At 40.9% G+C, this 27,487-nt stretch overlaps 1 protein-coding gene and 1 long non-coding RNA gene across 3 annotated transcripts; both read right to left on the minus strand.

The window, feature by feature from the left end:
* Positions 1–919: 919 nt before the first annotated feature.
* LOC306835587 lies at positions 920–10,046 on the minus strand. The gene is made up of 2 exons (XR_013780671.1): positions 9,192–10,046; positions 920–2,651 (listed from the first exon to the last, which is right to left on the minus strand). It is a non-coding gene; the product is annotated as an uncharacterized lncRNA (long non-coding RNA).
* Positions 10,047–11,176: 1,130 nt separating this feature from the next.
* On the minus strand, positions 11,177–26,355 carry kif11 (kinesin family member 11). Of its 2 annotated transcripts, none has more exons than XM_079362680.1 (27): positions 26,133–26,355; positions 25,801–25,908; positions 24,081–24,210; positions 23,225–23,322; positions 23,046–23,124; positions 22,755–22,940; positions 21,698–21,822; positions 21,484–21,574; positions 21,241–21,386; positions 19,904–20,000; positions 19,689–19,784; positions 19,428–19,516; positions 18,594–18,681; positions 17,282–17,355; positions 16,680–16,794; positions 15,557–15,628; positions 15,085–15,220; positions 14,539–14,711; positions 14,266–14,391; positions 14,015–14,170; positions 13,615–13,754; positions 13,237–13,397; positions 13,035–13,153; positions 12,693–12,915; positions 12,399–12,574; positions 12,030–12,140; positions 11,177–11,471 (listed from the first exon to the last, which is right to left on the minus strand). In XM_079362680.1, exons 2-27 carry the CDS (start codon positions 25,875–25,877, stop codon positions 11,364–11,366), a joined length of 3,192 nt encoding a protein of 1,063 aa, XP_079218806.1. In that variant the 5' UTR covers positions 25,878–25,908; positions 26,133–26,355; the 3' UTR covers positions 11,177–11,363. The 2 variants fall into 2 exon arrangements, with proteins under 2 accessions (XP_079218806.1, XP_079218805.1); XM_079362679.1 differs by having other exon boundaries at positions 11,177–11,474.
* Positions 26,356–27,487: the final 1,132 nt, after the last annotated feature.

The raw sequence follows: 27,487 nt of genomic DNA on the forward strand, positions 1-27,487 counted from the left end.
CATTATTATTAATTCATTCATTCTTTTTATTCATTCACAGACTTATCTATGTTCTATGTATATTGACAATCATAAGTCACTAATCCCGTTCATACACAGTCCCTCCTTCAGGAGGGAGCAATTTAGGGTTAGGGTTGGTTAGTGGTTAGTCTTGGCCAAGGCCACATCAGATGTTGCTCACAGGAGCTTGGTATCGAAACCCTCAACCTTCCTGTTGAGACAACTCTACCAACTGATCCACAGCCAACACCCCTATCTTTTTTCTATTATTATTTTGTTACCTTCCTTCGATCTCTTTTCATTTGTTCTTTTCTCCATGTTTTTATGAATAAGCTGCAAGGTAGTGATGCTTCAAATTAACAGTCAACATGTACATATGGACGTGTTGATAAATGTAACAGATGCTTTAGATACACTGCCTTGCAGCTCTGCGTAGCAAACAAACATTTTGATGACATTAATAAAAACAGACGTGTATGTAACTTCTGGTTATCTGACCCAGAGCTTTTTTTAAAAAATGTTTCTTGAAATGTATTTGTTAAATTCTTCCAGTTTTGTATTTGTATTTTATGTATAAACAAACTCAATTTATAGCAAGGACATGGTGTTATGAAAATATATACCATATATAGAGATTTTTCTCTATATATGGCAGGTTGTACATCCCATCGCAAATGATCTGAAAATAAACTCAATATTCACAAGTTTAATGAAATGCTATTAAAACACTAAAAAAATGGCAAATGGGAAAGCAGTAAGGACTTCAGTCATTTCCTAAGCATTGAAAACCTCTTCTAAAATGACACCTATGTATCCTTACTCATTTCTTGTTCCTTATTGTATTTCATTCCCTGTTTTTTCTTTGTCTCATTCAGCCATGATTATTAAGCGTACAGGAAAAGAAGTCCACAGTCTGAGCACTAGTTGAAGCAATGTATTTCAAAAGGCACATGTAATATACAAACACACATTTGCAAATGAAAAACAATAAATTAATGTGTGGTATTCAGTGAGCTATAGAAGAAGCCAGTTGACTAAATTGAGATGAAAAGAACATGAAAATCAATGAATCACAGATTCAAAACAGAAAACGAGGAGTTAGAGAACTCCAAGCAGAAATGAATCATTTGATACACAGATGATCTCACACGCTTTTGACAGTTTAAAACTGTTTTTAAAAATACAATTGAAATCAACTACAAATTCTTTTTCCTTTCTCCCATCTGCTTCAGTGTCATCTTACATACCATTCATGCTGTTTGTTCAATTCATCAACGATCAGCAGAGATAAAAACTTGAATGACAGTGCATATTAAGAGCTGGTCAGGTAATATTTCCCATAGTTTTTTTTTTTCATTGGACCAAACTAGATTGTTGAAATAGTAAGTCTGACAATAAGTACATTAACTGAACCAGGTAGCCCAGTCTGTTGTTAGTTGTGTTTACAAGACATGCATCCTTCAATTCATAACTCTAATTTAAGTCCATATCAGTCCGCCCTCAACATTCAGCTAATACAAAACCTTTAAAAAAAATTTTTTTTAAAAAGTTATTTTTTTTCCATTCATAAGCTGCAAGTAACAGTCATAGTGCACACAGCCGATTGCTTCCTCAACATGTGTTATTCTTAATAACAGTCTGGCGACAATGCTGCAGAGTACAGATCTGATTCTGTTTCCATGAGATAAGTCCTCCACAGGTTCAGGCATCAGACGGGGGGCCTGGATTAGCTGGTCCGGTCAGTGGTGAGGCTGAAGCTGCACCAGATGCAGACATTTTGTCACCTTCTGAACTGTCACTTTGTTTTACGGGTAGCCACTTTTTTATTCTCTCCTTATACTTCCAACCGAGGAATGCCAAAACCCCCACAAAGACCCCCAAACCCAAAAAGGCATACAAAACATTGAGCCCGGTATTAGAGTCATTGTCGCCTGCAGATTCAAGATAGAAGGGGTTGTCTATGGGTTCACTTTGCTTCTCGCTGATGGGGTTCTTCATCATACAGGAGTATGTCTTCACATGTGCAGTGGCAGTCTTTGTGATGTTGATTTTCCGCTCCTCCTCCTTCCACCCTCCGTCTCCTTCTCTCCAGCTGTAGGTGACAGGACCGGCATCTTTTGTTTCTTCGCCACAGCTCAGAACACAGTGCTCCCGCTCAGGGCCACATGCCAGCGGCTTGGTCATTATAATAGGTGTGGGCACTTCTTCAATGGCTTCACCGATGTAGCGGGTGGACTGAATCTTATTGTTGATCTCGTGTGTGAACAGCCCCTCGTCTTCTTTACTTAAGTTTTTCATCGTCAGCAAGCCAGTGTGTGTGTCCAAAGTTGTGCGATTTTTAAATCTACCGTAGTATTGTAATGGCACAACGTTCTCCACCCATTCAGCCACTAGATCACCTTTGAGTTTCCACAAAACGTTGTTGATACGATCCAGAAATGTAGGCCGCAGTAGTAGCTCGCCGCCAATCTTGAAGTAGGCTGGTTTTTCGTCTTGAGCTGAGGAGACGGTGAACAGCAGCACTGTCAGGAGAATTAACAAAGTCTGTTTCTCCATGGCCTCTAAATCAACACAGCACTGTGAAAAAAACGACCTTCATTACAGCAAAACGACCGACATATCTGTCAAACAGCCTCACGCACATCCACGCCCTTCCTCAGTTTAAAACTGCAGCTCCTACAGGCAGCAAACCGAGCCAAGTAAAACACCAGGAGCCTGATATACTGGCTGTCTCTGCTAGTGCCTGATTTAAATTCTACCAACTGCTAAATATAATTCAGAATATCCTGACAATTTCTTACATCTACAGACTTCTTTTTAACATTTTCCACTTATTCGGCATTTATGTTATATACACTGTATTTTCAATCAGCAATAAATCGGCACATGCGTTAAGGCAATATGTTAGCCAGGTGCTACATCAGAGTTTGTTTCTATGTTTCTAACCTCCTTCAATAGATGAGTTTAAAAAATTATCAAAAACAATATCACACAAGATAACTAATAATACATTAAGCTTCATATACGTGTCACGTTTTTCACGAAATGGTGATGGTAATTGTAGCATGGCTTAAGGCGGGCATTTTCTGGTTAGCTCATGAAGTAGCTGGTGGAACTAATTTCATAAGGTACACAATATTGACCATTACACCAGCAGAAACCGAAAGTAAAGCGTGGTCAGGTTTTTATCAGAGTACCTGCGCAGTTCAGGTCACTGTCTCACGCACAACTTCCATGTCCTAAAATGACCATATCTTGGCACCTTCAAGTAACATTTGACCACAAATAAATAATTGAAACAAATTTTCAGAGATTTAGGTCAGAGAGGAATTCCTTTACTCCCCTTGAGTGTTTTCTTCTCCTGTCATTTCTTTTTTTTATTCAAAAGCTCTACTAATAAATTCACTTTACTGTAACATTTATATTTTATTAAATATTTACATTATAAATATTTATATTATTACTTGATAAATAGAAATATTTAACTTGTATGAATAAGTATGTTTAAACTCCTTGTGACTACACCATTAAATGGGGATTTAATTATTTTAGTACTGGAGTATTAAGATACTTTTTAAGAGTAATCAGTAATCTCTATAACTTATTTTCACTGTATTTTACATTTCAATCTCTATTTGGGAATGCAACAATTAATAGTGTGAAATTTTAGGTAGAAGACGTTATCAGGGTTATTGGTTACCTGTTAAGACATAATAAAACATGAAGAGAAGCTTCCTGAACAAACGATTAGTGTTAAAAAGGCCAGCTCAAGTTGGACTGTTCCAAACCTCCCCTCCAACAGTGGTAGGTTCCGGCTCCGTAGTGTCTGTCAGCGTTTTGACGGAGAGAGACCGGAGAGTTTGAAGTTTAGTTGCAAGGATGACAACGTAACAGAAAGGGTGCTACTTTGTTCTTTTTCACGTTTTGTGTGCGTCCACTGAATGTGAGTATATTTAAAAGTTAATCAGTGCTAAATCATCGAAAGTGAGAGTTAGCCACTTGATGTTTGATGTTTCTATGGATCTTTATGATCACGTGAGTTGATGTAGAGCAGTGGTTCCCAACCTTTTCCAACTCAGGGCCCACTTTTAAGTCTCAAAAATCTTCGCGGCCCACCTCCAACCCCATAAATACAAAGGCATTATAATGCGTTCTCAGAGCACTTTATTTTATTGAAGATTGAACATAAAGGCCTGAAATCAATACAGGAGAAACATATTGGAAGCTCCACAGTCACTAACAGCATCTGTAACATCACCTCAACATAACCTTCAGTATTAGACGCACGCACACACACGTACATCAATCAGCACCACATATATCACTGACATATAAATGACAAGCAAAGGTCTGTCTGTAACAGGCTAATAAACAATTGATTCATAAATAACAGAATCCTTTAACAATGTAGAAATGCATTGCATTCTCATAACAAATTGCAACGAAACAAAATTAAAACTTTTATAAAGCTACAGTGGATCAGTCCAACAACAGGCCAACAAGATGCTGACTCACCTAATGAGACGGCTGGTGCTGCATGGCGGCAACCAGATGCTTGATGTCTGAGACAATGGATGAAAGTTTCAGTCGAAGATCTGGCTCAACATTCAGTTTGTTTCTGTACTTAGTTTTTAATGCCACGAGTGCAGAAAATCCAGTCTCACAGAGGTACGTGGTCGGGAAAGGCATCAGGAATCTCACAGCTCTGTTGGCCCGATCAGGATACTCAGAAGCAACGTGAAGCCAAAAGTTTGTAAGGTGCTTCTGTGAGAAGACCAGCTTCAGCGCAGTGTCACATGAAAGATCCAGGGGACTATCTTGCTCTTTTGAATTCAGAGCGGCGAGGACCTCGTCACTGTGGCTGGCGAATGGGTTTTCTATCCAGTTACATTGCACGTCTGGGATGGGGAAGTAGACGCGCAGCTGGGTCCCCAAACCTTGCAGGTGCTCTCTGACAGCGCTGCTCACGATGATGGGAAGCTGACTCTGTTCCTTTGTCAGAAAATCGGCCAGATTTTTTTAAACGAGTCATAGTTTGACTTGTCGACACGCTTAGCCCACAGCGCTAGTTTTTTTATGGTCGCTTCCACTTTAATCTGGACATTGAACATGTTCACTGCTGTCCCTTGAAGAGCGAGGTTAAGTCCATTTAAGTGGCTGAAAATATCAGCCAGGTAACCCAACTTAGCCAACCACTCAAAATCACTGAAGCGGTGTACGAGTTCAAACTTTGTGTCGAGAAAAAACCCACGAACTTCATCTCGTAACTCAAACAGTCGCGTCAGTACCTTGCCCCGGGACAGCCACCGCACTTCAGTGTGTAATAGCAGCTGGTGATGATCACTGCCCATCTCTCCACATAGCGCCGCAAATAACCGACTTTGCAGTGGACGGCTCTTGATGAAGTTGACAGCTTTGATCGCCTCATCTAAAACATTCTGTAGATCCGGGGGCATTTTCTTTGTAGCCAGTGCTTCACGGTGTATGCTGCAGTGGACAGAGCCACCTCTTTCACACGCCGGACAACTCCGCGGTGCTGCCCCAGCATCGCACGGGCTCCGTCAGTGCTCACTCCCACACATTTGGACCAGTCAATCCCGTTGGAAACAATAAAAGTGTTCAAAATGTCAAATATTGCCTCAGCAGTTGAACGGGTGGGCAGAGGTTTACAAAATAAAAACTCCTCTTTTATCCCGCCACTTTTTTCGTACCGTACATAGGCAGGTTTGAAAGACTTGCGATGGCGGTCGATTGATCCAGTTGGAGTGCATAGAAGCGGCTCTCTTTTATGCTCCGGATCAGCTGTTCCGACACGTTATGTGCCATGTCATCAATCCTTCGTTTGACTGTATTATCCGACAATGAGACGAGGTTGATAGATTGCACTGCCTTCTCACCCAACATCACCTTAACGATCTGTTTTGCTGCGGGAAGAATTACATTTTCGCCAATGGAGTGTGGTTTTCCAGCCTTGGCTATGAGTTGGGAAACCCGAAAGGACGCTTCCACAGCCTTCGTGTTCTGGCTGCTCATACACTCGATAACGCTCTTTTTACTTTGATATTCCCTGAGCTTGTTCTCAAAAAAATCCAGTGGCTTGCTCACATACTGTCCATGTTTTGTCTCAAGATGACGGCGCAGTTTACATGGCTTCAAGGCTTCATTTGACAACGTCTCCAAGCACACAATACACAGCGGTAACGGTTCAGCTTCTGTTCCCGTCCAAAAAAATCCCAGCGCTAAGTACTCGGCACTGTACTTTCTCCAAATGCTTCTCTTTTCTTTTGACAGCAGGGAGATCAGCGGTCGATTCACCATCAGTTTCGTGTCTATTTTTCCTTTTAATTATTCCTGTTGCTAGCCAGCTATCCATTTTTTGTAAACTCCAGTTTTTTTTCTATCGTCGTCAAACGTAAGCAAGTCAAGTGCAACGCGGTCCCGCTGCTAAGTGGTCCAGCCGATAACAACAAAAGTTCCTATCTCTCATTTCCTTGTCACATGTATAATACTTGAAGGAAAAACAATTTAATGAAAAGAATATTTGAAATTCTTTAATATCCTTTTAAACTTAACAAGTTTTAACATTTAAAAACATTATTATCTTTGATTTTGCGGCCCACTTGCAATACCTTCCGCGGCCCACAGGTTGGGAATCACTGATGTAGAGAGTTTTCAAGTTTGTAATGAGCCTCTGCTCATTTGATTGCTTCATTGTATTGTTTAGTGCACCTTTCCAACATTATTTGTTATGTTAAGCATGTTATGTTGGAATATAATGTCATTTAGTTTCTTATACTGAGAGGAATTCGTTATCTTAACACTTTGTATATTTCTCTCGTTTATTTCCTTTCAGAAACCACACACACACACACACACACTCATAAACATACACAGCCAAGAGATGTTACACATTCCTGTGTATGTACACCCTTTCAAGATTTTTTATTAAACCGTTATAACTGGAACCTGCGACTCCTGCGTGATTCACACATTCACACCAGTGGTTGTTGGATTTTTTTCTGAACACAAGTTTTGAGAGAAGCCTCAGTCAGCTGATCTTTCTTTTAATTAGCATTATGTGATCTTACTGTCTGGTGTCTCTCCAGAAAATGGCAAATGGGAAAGCAATGAGGACTTCAGTCGTTTCAGTCATTCCCTCAATTTCCCTCGGGATCAATAAAGTATCTATCTATCTATCTATCTATCTATCTATCTATCTATCTATCTATCTAAGCATTGAAAACTAAAATGACACCATGTATCCTTATTCATTTCTTGTTCCTTATTGTATTTCATTCCCTGTTTTTTCTTTATCTCATTCAGCCATGATTATTAAGCGTACAGGAAAAGAAGTCCACAGTCTGAGCACTAGTTGAAGCAATGTATTTCAAAAGGCACATGTAGTATACAAACACACATTTGCACAATAAATTAATGGGTGGTATTCAGTGAGGTATAGAAGAAGCCAGTTGACTAAATTGAGATGAAAAGAACATGAAAATCAATGAATCACAGAGATTCAAAACAGAAAACGAGGAGTAAGAGAACTCCAAGCAGAAATGAATCATTTGATACACAGATGATCTCACACGCTTTTGACAGTTTAAAACTGTTTTTAAAAATACAATTGAAATCAACTACAAATTCTTTTTCCTTTCTCCCATCTGCTTCAGTGTCATCTTACATACCATTCATGCTGTTTGTTCAATTCATCAACGATCAGCAGAGATAAAAACTTGAATGACAGTGCATATTAAGAGCTGGTCAGGTAATATTTCCCATTGTTTTTTTTTTCACTGGACCAAACTAGATTGTTGAAATAGTAAGTCTGACAATAAGTACATTAACTGAACCAGGTAGCCCAGTCTGTTGTTAGTTGTGTTTACAAGACATGCATCCTTCAATTCATAACTCTAATTTGAGTCCATATCAGTCCGCCCTCAACATTCAGCTAATACAAAACCTTTAAAAAAAAAAAAGGGGGGGGGGGGGGGGGGGGGTTTCCATTTATAAGCTGCAAGCAACAGTCAATGTGCACACAGCCGATTGCTTCCTCAACATGTGTTATTCTTAATAACAGTCTGGGGACAAAGGTGCAGAGTACAGATCTGATTCTGTTTCCATGAGATAAGTCCTCCACAGGTTCAGGCATCAGACGGGGGGCCTGGATTAGCTGGTTCGGTCTGTGGTGAGGCTGAAGCTGCACCAGATGCAGAACTGTCACTTTGATTTACGGGTTTCGACTTTTTTATTCTCTTCTTATACATCCAACCTAGGCCTACCGAAACCCCCACAAAGGCCCCCAAACCCAAAATGGAAAGACCAACATTGAGCCCGGTATTAGAGCCACTGTCGCCTGCAGATTCAACATAGAAGGGGTTGTCTATGGGTTCACTTTGCTTCTCGCTGATGGGGTTCTTCATCATACAGGAGTATGTCTTCACACGTGCAGTGGCAGTCTTTGTGATGTTGATTCTGCGCTCCTCCTCCTTCCACCCTCCGTCTCCTTCTCTCCAGCTGTAGGTGACAGGACCGGCATCTGTTGTTTCTTCGCCACAGCTCAGAACACAGTGCTCCCGCTCAGGGCCACATGCCAGCGGCGTGGTCGATATAGTAGGTGTGGGCACTTCTTCAATGGCTTTACTGATGTAGCGGGTGGACTGAATGTTATTGTTGATCTCGTGTGTGAACAGCCCCTCGTCTTCTTTACTTAAGTTTTTCATCGTCAGCCACCCAGTGTTTGTGTTCAAAGTTGTGCGATCTTTAAATCTACCGTAGTATTGTAATGGGACAGCGTTCTCCACCCATTCAGCCACTAGATCACCTTTGAGTTTCCACAAAACGTTGTTGATACGATCCAGAAATGTAGTCCGCAGTTGTAGCTCGCCGCCAATCTTGAAGTAGGCTATTTTGTCGTCTTGAGCTGAGGAGACGGTGAACAGCAGCACCGTCAGGAGAATTAAGGAAGTCTGTTTCTCCATGGCCTCTAAATCAACACAGCACTGTGAAAAAAACGACCAACCCTGTCACTGTCTGTCCTGTTGTCTCACATGTATCTCCCTGTGCCTGTGTTCACCCTCTGTCGGCGCACTGACCTTAAAACTGTACACTGTGGAAAAGAATTTCCCCTCGGGGACAATAAAAGAAAAAGTCTAAAGTCCAAGTCTAAACAGCCTCACTCGCGTCCACACCCTTCTTCTGTTAAACTGCAGCTCCCACGGTCAGCAAAATCATCCAAGTAAAACTCTGGAAAACCCAGGAGCCTGATATACTGGCTGTCTCTGCTAGTGCCTGATTTAAATTCGACCAACTGCTAAATATAACTCAGAATATCCTGACAATTTCTTACATCTACAGACTTCTTTTTAACATTTTCCACTTATTCGGCATTTATGTTATATACACTGTATTTTCAATCAGCAATAAATCGGCACATGCGTTAAGGCAATATGTTAGCCAGGTGCTACATCAGAGTTTGTTTCTATGTTTCTAACCTCCTTCAATAGATGAGTTTAAAGAAAAGAATAAGAAAGTTATCAACAACAATGTCACACAAGATAACTAATAATACATTAAGCTTCATACACGGCATTTTCTGGTTAGCTCATGAAGTAGCTGGTGGAACTAATTTCATAAGGTACACAATATTGATCATTACACCAGCAGAAACCGAAAGTAAAGCGTGGTCAGGTTTTTATCAGAGTACCTGCGCAGTTCAGGTCACTGTCTCACGCACAACTTCCATGTCCTAAAATGACCATATCTTTGCACTTTTAAGTAACATTTGACCTCAAATAAATAATTGAAACAAATTTTCAGAGATTTAGGTCAGAGAGGAATTCCTTTACTCCCCTTGAGTGTTTTCTTCTCCTGTCATTTCTTTTTTCCCCCAAAAAAGATCTGTTAATAAATTCACTTTACTGTTACATTTATATAAGGGAAATTTGATAAATAGAAATATTTAACTTGTATGATTATTAAGTAAGTTTAAACTTGTGACTACACCATTAAATATATACTTTATTGATCCCGAGGGAAATTCAAATCATTTAATTATCTTAGTACTGGAGTATTAAGATACTTTTTAAGAGTAATCAGTAATCTCTATTACTTATTTTCACTGTGTTTTACATTTTAATCTCTATTTGGGAATGCAACAATTAATAGTGTGAAATTTTACATAGAAGAAGTTATCAGGTTTTTTTTTTGGGGGGGGGGGGTTATTGGTTACCTGATAAGACATAAAACATTTGTCATTTGTAAAGAAGACTATGGGCTAGATATAAGTAACTGAGAAAACATTTTTTTTCCACTATGCACTTCAACAAAAAAAAGGTGACATGTCGTTGAAGACAGTTCTTGTGTTGACAAAGTTGAAATACGACTCAGAGAATAAAGTCCAAATTACCAGAAGTCATCTCTTCTGCTCTATCAAATCCAGTTCAGAGTGCGACTGACAGCCATGTAATATAACATATCTGTGTTCATGTGTATCACAGCAGTGTTTTAACTATCTATTAACATGATAAATGTAATTGCATACCTGCTGTTGAAAATAGACAAATTGTGCCCTAAACTACAGAGGTCATTCTACTTCAACTTTTCTTGGTTGGAATTTTAAAAAGTGATACATGTTGAGGCACCTTAAAGACAGACTGTCTTGTACAAACAAAATTGTATGAAATGCAACACTGAACTGCAACCTTGTAACAGTTTGAGGGTCATGGGAAACCTTAAAAAAGTTCATTTTGATCCTTTAAGGTAACATTTAGACAAAGCAGTAAGCTCTAAACTCCCCTTATGTCTTGTACATGTTATATCATTTTCTGATGAGAAATTCTCCTCCTGCTTTCTTTTAACTAATACATTACTAGTCGAGAATTTTTACCCTGGAACATTTGTAACAAATAAAGGATATTACACCATCCCTGTTTGAGGCATTAATAACTATAGAGGAAGTCAGTCCTGAAACCCGGTACTCATATTGGCCTATGTAGTCCGTTAAGATCTACAAATTTATGTCACTTTGCCACATGTAAATACTGCTTGTATGCGTACTGCCACTGATGGTGCTGCTTTTGATTGGAGGTTTCAGGAACTCTTAATATACATAGTGTGTGCAGCACTTTCCACTTCAGATAATATCTTCTGGGAATCATCAATAATTGAGTTGAAGTATAAAACAAGTATAAATCTCTTTAATTTTACAACCAACTTAAAAATATCGAGACAGTTACGGTACTAAGACAAGTGACAGTTCATTAGACGACATTTAAACAGAAGATAAAGATAGTTAAAAGATCAGAAAGAGATGGGCAATAATAACAGTTTGAAAAAAGAAATAAGAAAACATGAAAGCTGCTCTAATTCTGACAGCGGAGGGGCAGTCTGGATTTCTGAGGTGTTAGGGCTTCGTTTTCAGATACTTTCTGCCTGTTGGGGATCTTTGATTCCTTCTTACCGCCCTTCTTCTGCTGGAATAGAGACAACAAAAGAAGGATGCAATGTTAATGTAATAATGTTCTTCACAGAGGCTAAAAAAAACAATCACTCTCAGATATTTCACATATAGTTTGCATTTTCCCATCTACTATGTCACAATAGCATTGAAGCTTGTCCATTTAGCCAGCGAATTAACCTTATTAAACTAATGCAAAATAACCAAGCTAACACACAAGTAGAACTAGCCAGAAATAAATCTGTTTGCCTTTGTCCACACAGTCCGTGTTACGGTTTTGCTCAGTTGCCCTGTCCCACTGTGTTCGTTTCTGGAGCGTGAGCACAGCCATGAGCGGCTGTACACATGAACAACTACAAGGTCACGCAGGAATAAAGACTGTTTTACTGATTACTGTTTTCACGTAATGTTGACGAATAAATAGAAAACACGTAATCGTTGGTCTTTGTGTATTGTTTTGTTATTGAACAGACACTCTGTGCGTATCCTTGTCTAACTTCCTTGCTTGCGCAATTCATCAATTTTAAACAAAGCCCTCCCCCCCTAAACTTGAATATTTTGCTTTTTTTACCTTAAAGAAGGGAACTCGTTTGCTCTCGTTGAAGACGAGGTTCTCATCGATGAAGGACGGCTCTGTGGCCAAGCTTTCGTTACACGTACTCAACTCGTCCTCAAGAGAGTCCTGCAGACACGAGAGGTACAAAGAGAAGCTTGAGCACAAATTAAAGGATCCTTTCTAATTAAAACCAAAAGATACATCACTCTCAGTGCTATCACTACTCCTTCAAGGCGGGAGCATGTAATAGCTGCGCACAAGTGAAAAGGGTCAGTAAATATAGTGACAGTGAAAAGGGATTAAAACATTGAGGTCTATTAGAGGGAAAATATTAAGTACAGAGCTTCCAAAACAGATTCAGGAAAAATAAGTTTGTTAACGTACGTGGTCGACCTGGCTGAGCTTGTCCTCCTCATCCTCCTCCTGCTCGTCTTCTTCTTCCTCCACAGCTGCCCTCAGCTCGTCCTGCTGCCTCCTCAGGCTCTCCAGGAGCTCGCTCCGGGTCCGCGACTTTACCAGCTGCCTGGGATAGACAAAGTCTCGACGCTGCGGGGTCGTACCTGAAGGAACAAGAAAAAAGTTTGTTTGTGAACTGGACAGGTGACAAACTCACTGAAAACAATCAACTTCACAAGTTAAAAGATACATTTTAAAAAATGTATATCTTCAATGACGAACCAGTGGGAATGTCCTGCTGTAGCTCGTTTTGTAGAAAATCGCTGACCAGCTCCTGAGTGGTCTCCACGTGGTCTTGCAGCTCAGCCTGCTGTTGCTCCAGGACAGTCCGGTCCTTGGAGGTCTGGTTCGTTACAGCCACCACAGCCCGCTTAACCTCCTCCTGCCGACCTGACAGCTGCTCCTCGGCAGCCTGGAGCCGTTCAGTGCAGCACTTCTCGACTGTCTGGAGAGAAAAATAGTCCAAATGAAAATCAGTTTCATCGACGGAGAAGAGCTATGATAATATCAAATCTTATCTGTTAATTATAATTAAGCAAGAAACCTATGATTCAATTTTTTTACCTGATGCAGGGCCTGAGCTTCACTAGAAATCGTTCCCATCAGAGTCGAATGTTGCTGGGCGGCAGTCTCTGCCTGCTCCCTGGTTTTCGAACTCCACTGGAGGTCACGGTCGACCAAACCTGTTTCAAAAACAACATTCACCGACTGTGCTACAGGCGACAAAGGTTTAGATTATTAACCAAGGAAACGATGAGTTCGGTACCTGAAACAGCGCTGTGCAGGTGGGAGCAGCAGCCGGTCATCTCGTCCAGGGTCTGCAGGCTCTGGTTGGTGGTCAGACGCAGAGAGGAGGCCAGGGACGAGGAGGTGGAAGAGAGGAGGTCCGCCTGGGAGGAGGCCTGACGCTCTACTGTACTGCACCCACTGCACACAGGATGTGGAATAAAATAATCAAACAAGGGTTTTAGAAGCTGATAATGAACAGCTATTATATTATATGGACTACTTTCAAGTTCAGAACCATTTATTCATTAAACACTGAATGTTGTTAATCCCCGAGTGTGGTTCAGAGGGATTCACGTGTGCACGTTTTGAAAGACAGAAAAGCACTTCCAGCTGTGGCCGAGTGTTTCCTTCTCACCTGTCGATGTTCTCCTGGAGGGTCTGTACGGGTTTCTGCAGAGCTTTGGAGGACGTGCGCAGATCAGTGTAATCCTTCTGGACCTCCATGGTCAGCAGGTTGAGCTGGTCCTGCAGGCACTGGATGGTCTGCTTCATCCCCTGATGAACAAACGCAAAGTCATGATGTGCGTTTCAAGAATATTGACAAAAATGATACAATTAAAAACTTTTAAAAGCAGGGGTGATCGGTTTTTTTTTTATTCTATAAAAGCATTATGAAGCTGGATGGCAGATCCTATATTAACCTTGTTATTAGGTGCATACATGTGAACTTAATTATATTGAGCCAAAGACTGAGGACTTTTTTCCAAATTGAAGAGAAGCTTCCTGAAAAAACGATCAGCATTATGTGATCTTACTGTCTGGTGTCTCTCCTGCGCCTGTCTGATCTCGTCCTCTAACTTGTCGTGTTGAGTCTGCAGAGCGCTCAGATCCTGCACAGAGGATTCCCGCAGCCCCGCCAGCTCCTGCACCAGGCCACTGAAAAACACACCCATCTCGTTCATCGCCTCCACCTGAGAGAGACAGAAAACAAGGTCAAGAGCAAGTTTAGCACTGCATCACTTTTGTGAGGGTGTCCTCATAAAAGACAGAACAGTGACGGCCTTACCTTGTCGGCCAGCGCCCGTTGTGTCTCCACTGTGGCTCTAAGTGTGTCATTGAGCTCTTTGACAGCCGACAGACCCATCAGAGTGCGAACCACCAGGACCTCCTCCATGTCCTGCTGATGCTCCTCCTGCACAAACGGAACAAAAAAAGAAAGGTTCAGAAAAAAATCTTGGTGCAGACAAGAATAAAAGATACTGTCAGAAAGCAGCTGCCTTTAAACCCAACAGCTTTGTCCAGTACTGTGTCACAGCTATGGAAGTTGACTTGTCCTCACCAGAAGCTGCAGCACGCTCTCCTTATCCTTCAGACACATCGCCTCCTGTTGCTGCACTCGGTCCTGACAGCGAGCCACGCCCTCAGCCACCAGCTGCCCGACTCCACCCACAAAGGACTGCACGGTGGTCAGAGCTCCTTTCAGTGCTGCCTCGTTCATGACCAGCACACCATCTGTACACGAGACGAAAAACAAACCCACCTTTTGAAGTTTGATGCTTGGTCTCTAATGTCAAATGTTAAAATGCAAGTATTGTGAATTTCGAAAGTTTTAAATAAAAGTTAAAAGTCCACCCTAAAGTGTTAATAAGCTGCAGGCTTGTGTGTCAAACTTGTTTGGTTGGTAACATTGGTTACATAGCGGCACACGTTTGAAACTAGCAGTACTTTGAGAAGTGAGAAATCGTGCAGCTACGGCCTCCAGGTGTTAGAGGAAGAACTCCCTCTTTTTAATGATTCTTCCTCACTCATGACATGTTCACGTTTAGCTCCACTGCAGGAGAAGACGGGGAAACCAAATAAACCTCCACCAGCTCTGTGCTCTCACCGATGGCCTGGGAGTAGTTGCTCAGCATGTCTTGGTGTTTGGCTCCCTGCTGCTGAACGCAGCGCTGCATGTTGCTGAACGCACCGTCCATCCTCTGTGCAAAGCTCTGCTGGATGCCATTGTTGTGCTGCTCCACCTGCATGTCAACAAAGACGGCGTGCGTCAGTCCTGCTGCGGCACAACTGAAGATGCATTCACAATGCTGTTGATCTGTCCACAAACTTTAGAGCTAATTAGTGTTTTTTTGTTTTTGCAACCCAAGGGGCAAAACTTAACAGAGTGACATCACAAGAAAACAGATTAGGGACACTATTATTTCTATAGTCAAACTTTCAATGACACACAAGATAAGCCAGTGGTTGCTTTGTAGACTTTTTGACACCATTTTAATCCCAGCTCGACATTCTTGAATGTTGGCTAACATGCTTCTACTTGATTTCGACACTGTGCCGCTTTGGAAAGTGTGAGTAACCTTTCTCTTCCTGTCCAGCTTGTCATGGAGACCCGACACGTCACTCGTGCTGGCGTCCACTGTGCTCAGCAGCTGAAGGAGACACAGGAACAAGAAGAAGGAAAAGATGACGTCTCAGTGTTAGACTTCAAACATCACTTTACACAGTTCGCTTTGAACAAAAACTTGAATCCAAAAATTCGATCCAACAGCCTCGTTTCACAACAGTTGAGTGTTTTCAGAAGATGGCATGAGCATAAGTTTGAAAAACAGGAAGTTACTGACACTTCCTGTAAAAGCACACAAAACCCAGACCCTGTTAATAATGCGGAAAGTACAGCAAACCAAAAATAAAAAAAGAGAAGGTACAAATGACAAAAAAATAAATTTAAGGAAGTGGTTTTAAGAAGAAAAAAATAAGGGGGGGGGGGGGAAGGGAACTACAGCCAAATCAGCAACCAAATGAAGCGAGTAGAGTTTGCATAGACGTCACTTTTCCTCCTGACGTCTATATGACCTTTTTCAAAATACTAACAGGAGTTTACGACAAAGTAGCACCTGCATCCCGAATTGAGCAAGATATTCAGCTAAAAAACAAAAACAAACATTTTGTTCACTTAATTACACTAATTATTTTGAACAATGCACATGTACGAGTAGCCTATCACTGCAAAACCTCTTTTAAAGTACAGTCTGTAGAACTACAAAAACATGTTCCAGACCTCTCTTTTTTTAATCCTTCTTTCACTGAAAACATCTCACCACTGTAAACTTCTGACTTTGTGTGGGATGATATACCATCTAAAAATGAACGAGCCATCTAGAGTCAAAAAAAGGAGTTGCTGTAGTTAGTGTCATGTTAGAGAGGTTTTCTTGTCTTTGAACCTTTTTTCAGATTATTTCTACATGTTTGAAACTCAATGTGAAAAAGGTCCAGTTCCAAGTGTTCCAGTGCTGCTTTCTACCTGCTGTTGTTCCAGTGGAGGCTGCAGCACTTTTTCCATTTCCTATACTGTAAACCTGACGTCATGTGCACATCACTATGATCAACAGAGGGAGGTTGTTGCTTATTGTTGTGTTCACTCTTTAAAAAGTCAAAGTAAGTGAAGCGTCATGTTTCAGCATCAGTAAAGCTGGTTCGTACCTGCCCAGCGGTGTTGTAGAGCACGTCGTGGACTGAGCTGATCTCGGTGCAGATGAACTCCTCGTGACTCAGCTTCACTTTGGTCTGCTGCAGGTCCTGGCTAGTCTCCTCCAGCCTGAAATCAAAAGTGGTGCAAGTGCTGTAATCAAATCCTCTGCTTCAGTTTCTTATTTCTATTTCACTTCATGTCAGAGACAACTTTCCATTTCATTTTACAGCTCTGTCAGCTCGCTTCACTCCACAGGTTCGAGTTCATCATGGCAGTAACTATGTTTTTCCCCTTTACACTCAATGAACTTTGTAGGCGGCTCTTGGATTGGATGTGAACAGGCATTTCTCTGAGCTCACGAGAACGTCAGCTTTTAAAGATTCATGGTGGTACAACGTCACTAAAATGTCGATCTTTTAGACCATAATGCATCACTGTCGATGAAACTACAAAACTTTGAATGAAGTGGTTACGTGAAGTTCAGCTACAGCAATAAAAAGCATGATGCACATGAGTAGAACATGAAAACTAATGTAACAGAGGTTATTGAAAGAGTAAAACATTGACATGGATCGCTATTAATTGGCTGTGTAGTATGATGACAAGCCCTGACCTCTGCTGCTTGTCATCCAGCTCTACGGTGCACTGCTCCAGTTTGGTCTTACTGTCCACAAACAGCTCAGTCACCTGCACACACACAGAGAGATGTAAACACTGAAGTTAAAAGGTAGAAACAAAGCACACAGAAATGGTAAACATCATCCGTTTGTCTACTCTTCTTCTGCTGCTGCTGTCGTCACCTCATAGCTCAATGCTACAGAGTTAGCTTCAGCAGTTCAACGTCACTACAGCAGGGTGGATGTGTACGTGTGTGGTTCTCTTTATCAATTCTCTTTTGGTAGATGCTTCAGGTCAAAAGTTTGGACACACAACCGTAAAAATATTATCAATAATAAAGCTACTTAAAGCTGCATCTAGGACACATCTGTTAATAGAAGGGAGTTTTTTTTTTTGTTTTTTTTTACTACGCTCCATATTTTAGAATATTACATATTAAAACAATAATCATCAAACATTTAATTTGGGTTTTGGAAAGAAATGCATGCATATGAAGGTATCATGTCAAACATGAAAGCATTAGCCTTTGGATGAAAATGTCTTTGAGATAATATTGTGCATTTCAATCAGGTGTGTCCAAACTTTTGACTGGTAGTTTATATAACTATGTTTGTTTCAACCGTACTGATTTATCAGATTTTGTTTGCAACATTTTGTTTGAAACTTCCTCTTGTTTCCGTTTTCAAAATGTTTCCTCAGTTCCTGATTGAATCAAGTCTATACGATACAAACGTTGCACTTTGGTGGAAATGGGGCTTCAAATAAAAAAAGCACAAATTGTTCTGTAAGAAAGCATACTGTATGTAAGTGTTTCCACAGTCAAAAGTTACAAATGTACAAAAACTACTGATTCGTTTCACTCTACATTTTTGCTGCCTTTCGGTGCAAAGCTGAGCCTTCTGACCCTAAAGGGCGGAGCCAGACAGACTGCAGTCTGATAATCAGGAGAATCGCCTACATCGCCACATTCTGTGCTACAGGGGTAATAAAAGGTCAAAGACAAAACACTCCTTGTTTGAATATCAGGCTTTGCTCTTGCGGCCTGCAGCTCACGTTCCAAGAAGGAAGAGATGTTTTTGTTGCTCTTTGTTTACTGTGTCGTGCTGCTATGCTGTCGCACACCCTGCCTACCAAATAAAAGTAGAGACAAGTCTTGAAACAAGCATTTTCTCACATTGCAAGTTGTTGGAAAAGCCCTGCGTCATAGTGAAACTAGGCCGACTACACCCAGAATTTTTTTGAAATGACACTTCCTGGGTACTAAAACTCCCAGCTGAAGCACCCCGAGCGTGAACGAGAGACTGCACCTTCTTTAGCTCCTCCTCCATGGCAGCGATCCTTTCAGTGTACTCTGCCGAGTTCAACTCTTGGGCTGTGATCTGACTCATCATACTCCTGAAACACACACACACACACGAGATTCAGTTCATTCCTGTTATACACAACATACTGTGCTTATGAAGGGGGGGGGGTTTCCACATTTTGTTACAAAAACAATCCTCTGCCAGTTATACTTTTAATAGGAATATTTTAAGAAGGATGAGGAAAAACACAGAAAGGACAAACAAATCACGGAATGGGTTTGAGAGGAAGTGACACAACTATTCCATTTTTTAGTGTTATATTATTAAAAAAATCACAAGGACAAAGTGGTGCTGAACTTTAGATTTTGAAATCTCTCAAATATTCAGTTCAACATTTCTGACACTGGAAGGAAGAAGGAGTGACTTTTTGATCCAGTAGATGTCACCTTTGAGCACCAGCATGAAACCAAGATAATTTGGCTGCGCCTCATACGCCATACGGACGCCTCCACTCTTCTCCACCAACCCCCCTCCACACGCAGGAGTTTAGTACAAACAGAGAACCAAGATGTCCAGGAATAGCCTGTGGCCTGTTAGCAGGCTAATGTTAGCACACCTTAGTTAGCTCGCAGCTCCACACTGCATGTGAATGATCGTGATCAGAGACATTTACTAAAGACATTCTTCATTTCTGCTCTATTAATGTGGAAAATGTCGCACAGTTGTCCTTTGAAGGATGACTCATTTTATCATTTTTCTGTCCTTGCTGCCTCACACGTTCTCCTCTTCCATGACTGGACCGAGCTAACTGTAGCGATTTGCTGGTCTGTCACTTACTCATAGTTCTCTGAAGAAATATAAACTCCGTTCTTGTCTCGAGTGGCTGCCAAGTCACGCTTCAGACGCTCAATCTCTTCTGTGTATTCCTGAAAGGACAGAAACATCAGTTCAGATTAGAAAGACTTCATTTAAATAAAAAAGACTTCTTCAGATTTCTTCACACAAGCAATCTGGCCTCTCCCGTTCAGCTTACAGCTCATTTATTTAAATCTCCAGGTTATATCCTATCCTATCCTATATCATTTTTTTCATCACTACCTTGATAAGAGTCCTCTTGGTGAGTTTCTGGTTGACCTCGGGCTTGTTCATGATGTTCTTGGCTCTGCTGGCGTACTCCAGCGTGCTCAGAGTCTCCTGCACACAAACACAGAACATCACAGCTATGAGCATGCGTCTAAGCAGGAGAACAAACACAATGACAGTTCATCTCAAAGCTTCATGAGCCTCCACTCTCAGAGACAGCTCAACTTTACCTCCAGGTTGCTGGAGGAAGGCGACACTGTGGCAATGATGGAGGTTTTTGTTCGTCCTCCCAGCGAGTCCTGCAGGATTCTGGTCAGCTTGGACTCTCTGTGGGAAACGGAGATGTAACTTATGAATGAATTAAAAACACAAAAATCATCTGAGACAATACTTGGGCTGGGAAAGGACCCTTATAGTGTTATTAGTGTTGTGTATTAGAAAAATGATCAGTAATAAACAATTGTAGGGGAGGTTGTTTTTTTTATATATACCGTAAATTCCGTACTATTGAGCGCACCTGGATATAAGCCGCACCGGCTAAAAATAAGTAAATAAATGTATTTGTACATATATAAGCCGCACTTGATTATAAGCCGCAGGTATCCACGCTACAACAAGAGGTATTTACACAGACGTAGGCTACCGGTAACATCCGCAAATACTGTAGCGTCCGTACGGACGTTAAAGGAGCGTTCAAATATTAATAACTTTTAATAACCCGATCACTGTCGGCCGTGACCACGCCGTTTACAGCAGAGAACAACACATAACTTGACGTAACAATCCAACTCTCTCCCCCAGCGTTCTCTCATACAGCCACTCGACACGTTCTCGCTGGTGCATTCACTGACTCTCCACATAATCGGAATTATGAACACATAATCAACTACTGACTTTACAACATGAACCGTTACAATACGAAGCCTAGCCGACGGTGTCTGTAACACGGCTGATGAAAAAGATGACCGTAATATATTTCACAAGAAAAAGTCCATCCATTCACTGCCTCAGAATGACTTCATTACTCACTTCCTCAGTCTCTGTTGTCGCTGTCAGTGTCATCTTAACGTGCAGCAGCTCTGTTAGCTTCTTTGACAGCCAGGTCGATCGCCTTTAACTTGAAAGCTGCATCATATGTATTTCTCCGTGTGTTTTCCATCATGAGGGTGCGTGCATGAAGCGCAAAATGACTGATATTAAAATCCGACGTGACGAAGTCAAATGTTTTTGCGGCAGAAGCTCATTGTCCCCCATAAAAAATCCATGCATTAGCCGCACCGGACTAGAAGCCGCAGTGCTCGAAGTGTGAGAAAAAAGTAGCGGCTTATAGTCCGGAATTTACGGTATATATATATATAAACGGTGAGATGTAGGAAGTCAAGTTTGTGACTCTGCTCAAATGTTTTCACAAAGACGAGGGTTTCTATCATTCTTCTCACCCTTAATTATTTAAATTATGTAAGCCTAACTAAAAAAAATTTTTTTTTGGGTGTCTCGAGCCTCTCAACGCATTACCACAACAAGCCTGCTCTGCCATGATTGGATTTGATTTCACAGATTAATGTACCTGTAGGGGACGTGAGGCCTCTTCTCCACCAGCGCAGTGATCACTCTGCCCAGCGTCAGCAGAGACTGGTTGATGTTTCCTGCCTCACGAGCGCGCTTGTCCACCGCCCCGGAGCGCCCGATGTTCTCACTTCCGGCAAGATCCACCTGGAGAGAGGGAAGATCGTGCTCTACAGTTGGCACATGCTGTATATAGAGAGACTCATTGCAGAATACAACAGTGAAAGTGTTGCTGGATAATTACCAGATTGAGTTTGCCGATCTTCACCAGCTCCTCTCCTTCCAGAGTGATCTCCTTCATGTGGATGGTGACTGAGAACACCGAGTGGGAGCGACTACACAGAGACACAAGAAGGAAACAAACCAGCTGTCAATCAACCAGCGAGAGGTCATAACAGGTCATTCTGCTCATTTGTCTGCTGCTCCTGCAGGAAACCAGAAACAGTGTTTGTGAATACCTGGAGTAGGCGTTCATGAGCGTGGAGGCTGTCCTCCTCTTGGCTGATCCCCTCTCCAGGATCAGATAGACTTCATCTTTGTTGTGAACCGTCACCTCCTCCAGACCCTTCACCACCACGCCTCGCTGAAACGCAACACGCAGCAGTCAGTACCCGCAGGGAGGAGAAATGTCAACAAAAGGCTTTTCTTCAGCCTGAGAGATCTTTAAAGACAGACTGTCCACACTCCCATTGACATGTGAGCGCATCGGTTTTGTGGGTCCAGATGGCACTTTCCAATCTGTGTCAAGGTACTAGTAACCTAATACACCAAGAGGCTGCTCCCCAACATGCACATTTGAAAAGTGAAGTTACGATGAAAATAATAATAATTCTGCATCAGACAAACAAAGCCACCAATGAGGCAGTGGAGCAGCGGCCGCTCTGATAGAGAACACGCGTCTCATCGCTCATGCTGGGATTCAATCTGAATTAGTATCTATTCAAATCTGCTCAGGGTGGCATTACAAACAATCTCCAAATGTGACCTGGATTGGATTTTCTACATTTATATTTCATGTCTCTTTTTTTAAAATCGTGTTTTGAGATAGAAACTTGATTTGAGAAAATACATTTGGGCCGGCTGTCAGAATTACATTACAGATCAGCTGTATGTACTGGAGGAAGCCTGATCAATTATTTTCCTCTGCAGACATAAGCCGCTCCCTTTGAACAGTTATGTTTTATGTTTGCCTAAGAGAAGCAAATATTCATTTCTGACTTATGTGTGCTATTAAAATTGCACTTGTGTTGCTTTTTTTGGGGAGGTCCTTTTTTAAGCTCATATTGGGTTTTTTTAACCTCTCACTACTACTCACTTACTATTCTTGTTTAAAGTTCTCTTTTTTTGTGTAACTTTTTTTTGGTGCAAATAAACAAATAAATGAACTTCCCAGAAACTAATACTATAAAAAATATTACAAGCTCCAATATCACACAAAGGTAGCACGAAATGCAAAATCACTTTCTAAAGAAAAGTCCTGGATTCGCGGCATCAGTAAAGGCAGTGTGGTCTGACCTTGTTTCGCGGGTCGTCAAAGAGCTGCAGCCGCTCGGAGACGTCCTCGCTGGGGCTGAGCAGGTCGAACAGCTCCTCGTTGTAGATCTCCAGCAGGGAGACTTTGACTGAGAACTCCGTGCCATTCTCAGAGAGCTTCTCAAAAATCTGGTGCAGCGTCCTGGGGATGATGCCAGCCAGAGGGTCCTAAAATGTTCCCAAAGGTAGGAAGTACATCAAGTAACAGGCAACAATAGCACGAGGGATTTCTGAAAATGATCAGGTTTTCTTTTTGAGCAGAGATCCACTAACCTCCTCCCAGGTAAACTGCTCGTTTGGACTCCTCTCCCCCTCCATGGTGAACGTCTTTCCTGTTCCTGTCTGACCGTAGCTGAGCGAGACAGCACAGGAACACGTTACCCACATGCGTCTTTTACATAATGACTGTTCAGCTGGGAATCGTTTTTGAATGAAAGCTGAAGAGTACTCACGCAAAAACAGTGCAGTTGTATCCCATGATGACTTCATCCAGGATGGGGCAAACAACGCTCCTGTAGACGTCAATCTGCTTGGCTGCTGGACCAAATACCTGCGTGAAAAAAAAAAGAAGATTTCCAATCATTTGATGAAAATAAACGGAAGATTAAAATCAACTCTGCTTCTGAAAGATCTCACACTGAGGTTTTATTTGACCTCTTGGTACTTTCTAGCTTCATCAGTAAGTTGTGAGGACTAGAGTGAAAAGTAAATTAGCCGATACTAAAAATATAAAATGTATATATGAAGCCCAAGACAAAGTTGTCACACATCTGGTTATGTACACAGAGCACCCTAACATTTAGTTTATGCTCATACTGGGGGGGAGAAGACAGACACTATTTTCTCTCTGAGGCTGAAGAATGTGGACTTGTATTTCTTTAAGAATACTCAAACTGATTTAGGATTAGCAAAAACAATGCTGATAAATTTGAACCAATAAATTCGCCACTGCACTCCTTCTCTCGAGGAATAAGTAGCGTCTCAACGCAAGAAAGAAAGAAAAAAAAGTTGTAGTTCGCCGACATTTTTGAATTTAAAAGCACTGCATGCTTATGAAGTCATTTCATTGTCATCAACTTGCAGCCATGGAGTTGATGTAAGGTTAAAAATGACTCAATAACTAAGTGCACTTCATCATACAGGTACTTCTTCCACTGTATTAAATCTGCTGACACGCGTTTTATCGGCACACACTCATCTTCACTGGCATGTGAAGTGAGTTCATCACGTCAAGAGTGCGCACACATCAGGAAACAAACGACCAGACTTTTTTTTTTTTTGCGTTTTATTTTGCTCTCATCCACTCACCATGTCAAACGTGTAGGTCTTTCGTGCCGCTTTGTCGTTCATCCCACCCGTCCTCACCAGAACCTCCTTCCTGCTCGGTTCGCAGTCGATGACCCCGTGGGACGACTTGCGCTCCATCGTGTTGAAGGGCCTGAAAACATCAGAGACTGATTCGACCTCTCTGTGCAGACTAACGAGAGCGTTCACGTTTTCACAAACTAAATGCACTCACATAAAGTGAAGGAATCTTTCACACTACACGAGGCACTGCCCTGGTTGCCCTCGGACATTTCAGCCTGTATTTTAAAACTCTCAACAGACTGCCAGCTGATGAAATCTTTAATCAAAAGATGTTCTTTGAGGAGGGGAATAATTTATCACTCAGTTAGGTCTTCTAAAGTGCTCAGAGTCTCTTCCAAGAGTCTTGGTGATTATTGTTTGGCTGTGTTCTCACATTTTACAGGTAGTAAACTTTTACAGTTACGTTTTTTTCACATAAGACATGTATCTAAGGTTAAGGCCTATCTCTCTCCTCGTGATTTAGAGAGGGCGCTCCATGCACGTAGAACTCTTGTGTTTGTTTGTGGGTTTGGACCAGTCGTTCATCCATCACCTGCAGCTTGTTGAGAATGCTGCTGATCGCGGACTGACTGATAAGAAAAGAGGGGGCCACAGCTGTACGGCTCTCCCTCCTCGAGGATTTCTGTCCGTTACAGGATGGATTTAAAAACTGTTGACTTCTAAAAGATCTTAATGGACTGGTAACACCTTACTAAGCTGAACTTTGTAATGTTCCTACTCCAGCTAGAGATGACATTCATCTGATCAGCTGCTCCTGGATGTGCCAAAAATAAAAGCTCTAACCCAGGGCCGATCAAGGCTTCGCAGTAGAGCAGCATCAAACTTGTGGAACAGATTTCGTTTCAGATAAGGTCTACACTCTTTATTGCTGTAAAACTTTACTGTCAACCCTTCTCACTTTTCTTTGGCTCTCTGTTCAGGGTGAGTTCATTTTATTCCCACAGCCTTTACAAGAATTGTTAAACGGTATTCTACTATGAATTGTTGTTTTCATGTTTTAGCTTTTTATTCCATCCACACGTTGGTAAGTCTTGGCTGTTTGTTCCCAGAAACCGCAAAAATACTTGGATGAAAAATGACTGCGGTTAAAAAATTATCATCCCGGCTATTAAAAAACATAAAACCAGAAGAAATGACTTAATGTCTGTGCTCTTATTTCTATTCATTTTGAACAAAAATGCAGATCTTGTGTGGATAACGTAAAAGGGTATAATCTCTTATTAGTGATTAAATAATTGATTGTAAGGATACTCTAAACACTTTTAATCAGCTGCTAGTTTGGTTTAAACCCCCCAAAAGTTTACTCATTCAGATGTTTATCTGTATGTGAATTATCTTCATCACATGTTCAAAAAAAAAGTAGGACTAAAATATCTGCACACACATTCATTTCAACTCCTGAAATAGAGAATTAGATTCAATTTCTGTCACACTACAATCACATAACCTCATCAATCGAATTGTTTTGAATACTCATAATATAATGAGATTTAGATTAATGTCCATTATCAAGCATTAGTTCACTGGATGACCTTCAACTCTGAGATTCATAGTTGATTTTAAAAAATACTGATGTCTGCCAGTCTGTCAAGTTGTAACGCAGCTTGAGTTTAGGCAACATCAGCAGAAATGATAATAAATGAGCTTAATGTTCACTCACCTGCATCTGACAACGACTTGTATGTTTCTCCCCTTCTCCTCTCGCTTCACTCCGCTCAGGTTGTGTGAAGAAGCCATGATGTGTGCAGAGATCCTCTGCTCAGCTGGGCTGTATACCGTTACATGCTTCACATTAGCGAACAGACAACAACAACGCGTATACGATATTATCTAACAAAATGTGAAAGATGTACAGTCTAAAATATGCTGACACAACAATAAAACGACAGCCATCTGTAAACTATGATAGAAATACCGACAAAAGCTGATAACAGGAGCCTGTTAGCGGCGCTAGCCAAAACGAAGAAATAGCGTAAAACTCGTTGAACTTACCAAGAGTCGATGAGGCTTCCTCTATGGATCTTCCGCTTATTGTTTCCAATTTATAAACGTTATTTATCAGTGATATATATAATAAACGTTTTCCTGCCCCTTCAATGACACCGTTTCTTTCCACAGACAAACTTCTCTGGCGCAAAAAACCCCACAGACACAAGACACATTTCAAACGGTACTTTTAAATTCCACTCAACCAATAGGAGGAGAGTAACGGCCAAACAAACGGCACCATTGGTCAGAATCTAACATGACGTCTCAGACGCAGTGCATCACGGTAGGGATTCATAGTAAAAATGCCCAAATATGAACACTAGGTGGCGGCAGTGTTTTGAGAAATGAACTGCAGCTAAAACGTTTCTTGGCTTGTAAAGAAATAAAAATATTGATTTTATACAGTAAATTATTAATATCCACAAGTGTTTAATAGAGTGATTAGAGAGGTTTCTTTGAATACTTAAAACAAAAAAGTCACAATCTCTTTATTAAAGTTGTGTTGGACGATGATTAGGGTATTATATTAATACATTTGTTTGAATTGATGTTTGCTTTAATAATTTATTCAGTCTTTAGTAAATGTGGCCAACTTGCGTTGAAAATAATGAATCATTAGGTACAAATTTCTATTTTGGGATTAAGTGTATTCTAAATACCTGCTAGAATTATTTTCTTCTGTACCATATGGTGAGGCTTTTTTGAGACTGAACTAAAAACAGAGCCGCCTGCTTTAAACCTGCTGTTGAGGCCTCATATAATATGACATTTATAAATGCGTCTGAAATTAAAATTACAATGGCATTACTTGGTACAGAAACATTTACTTTACAAAATGGTAAATTACAGAATTCTTTAAATAAAGTCAAGTCCTATAATAAGTCCTCTAAAAGCAGACATTCAATTTTTTTTGTTTGCTTTGATGTGTAAAAAGCAAAAGGTTTTAGCACACTTACAAACAGAGAACATTTTGAATTGCCCACTGAAACAAGGACAAAGTATTAAGACACATCTAGCAAAATATACATCCACATCAGACACTCACTGATACAAACCCATCGATACGTAATCATGCAAAGCACAAAATGATTTGGTTTCACAAAAAGAAAGTTAATGTTTAAAATGCTAATATTAGTAAAAAACAAACCTTTCATTCAGAAGAAAACAAATAACTGTCGCTGCTTTCCCATGCTCTCTTTATTACAAAAACAAACCTGTCATGAAATAAGAACTGGTTTTATTTGTATGTTATTACATAAAAAAAAACAGACACAAAGGACCCACAAATAGATGATCATCAGTCAGACGATTTTTTTCTTTTACCTAAAATGTAAAATAATTTTACATTCCAACTTTTA

Source organism: Symphodus melops (assembly GCF_947650265.1).
Source record: "Symphodus melops genome assembly, chromosome: 15".
Taxonomy (NCBI): Eukaryota; Metazoa; Chordata; class Actinopteri; order Labriformes; family Labridae; genus Symphodus; species Symphodus melops.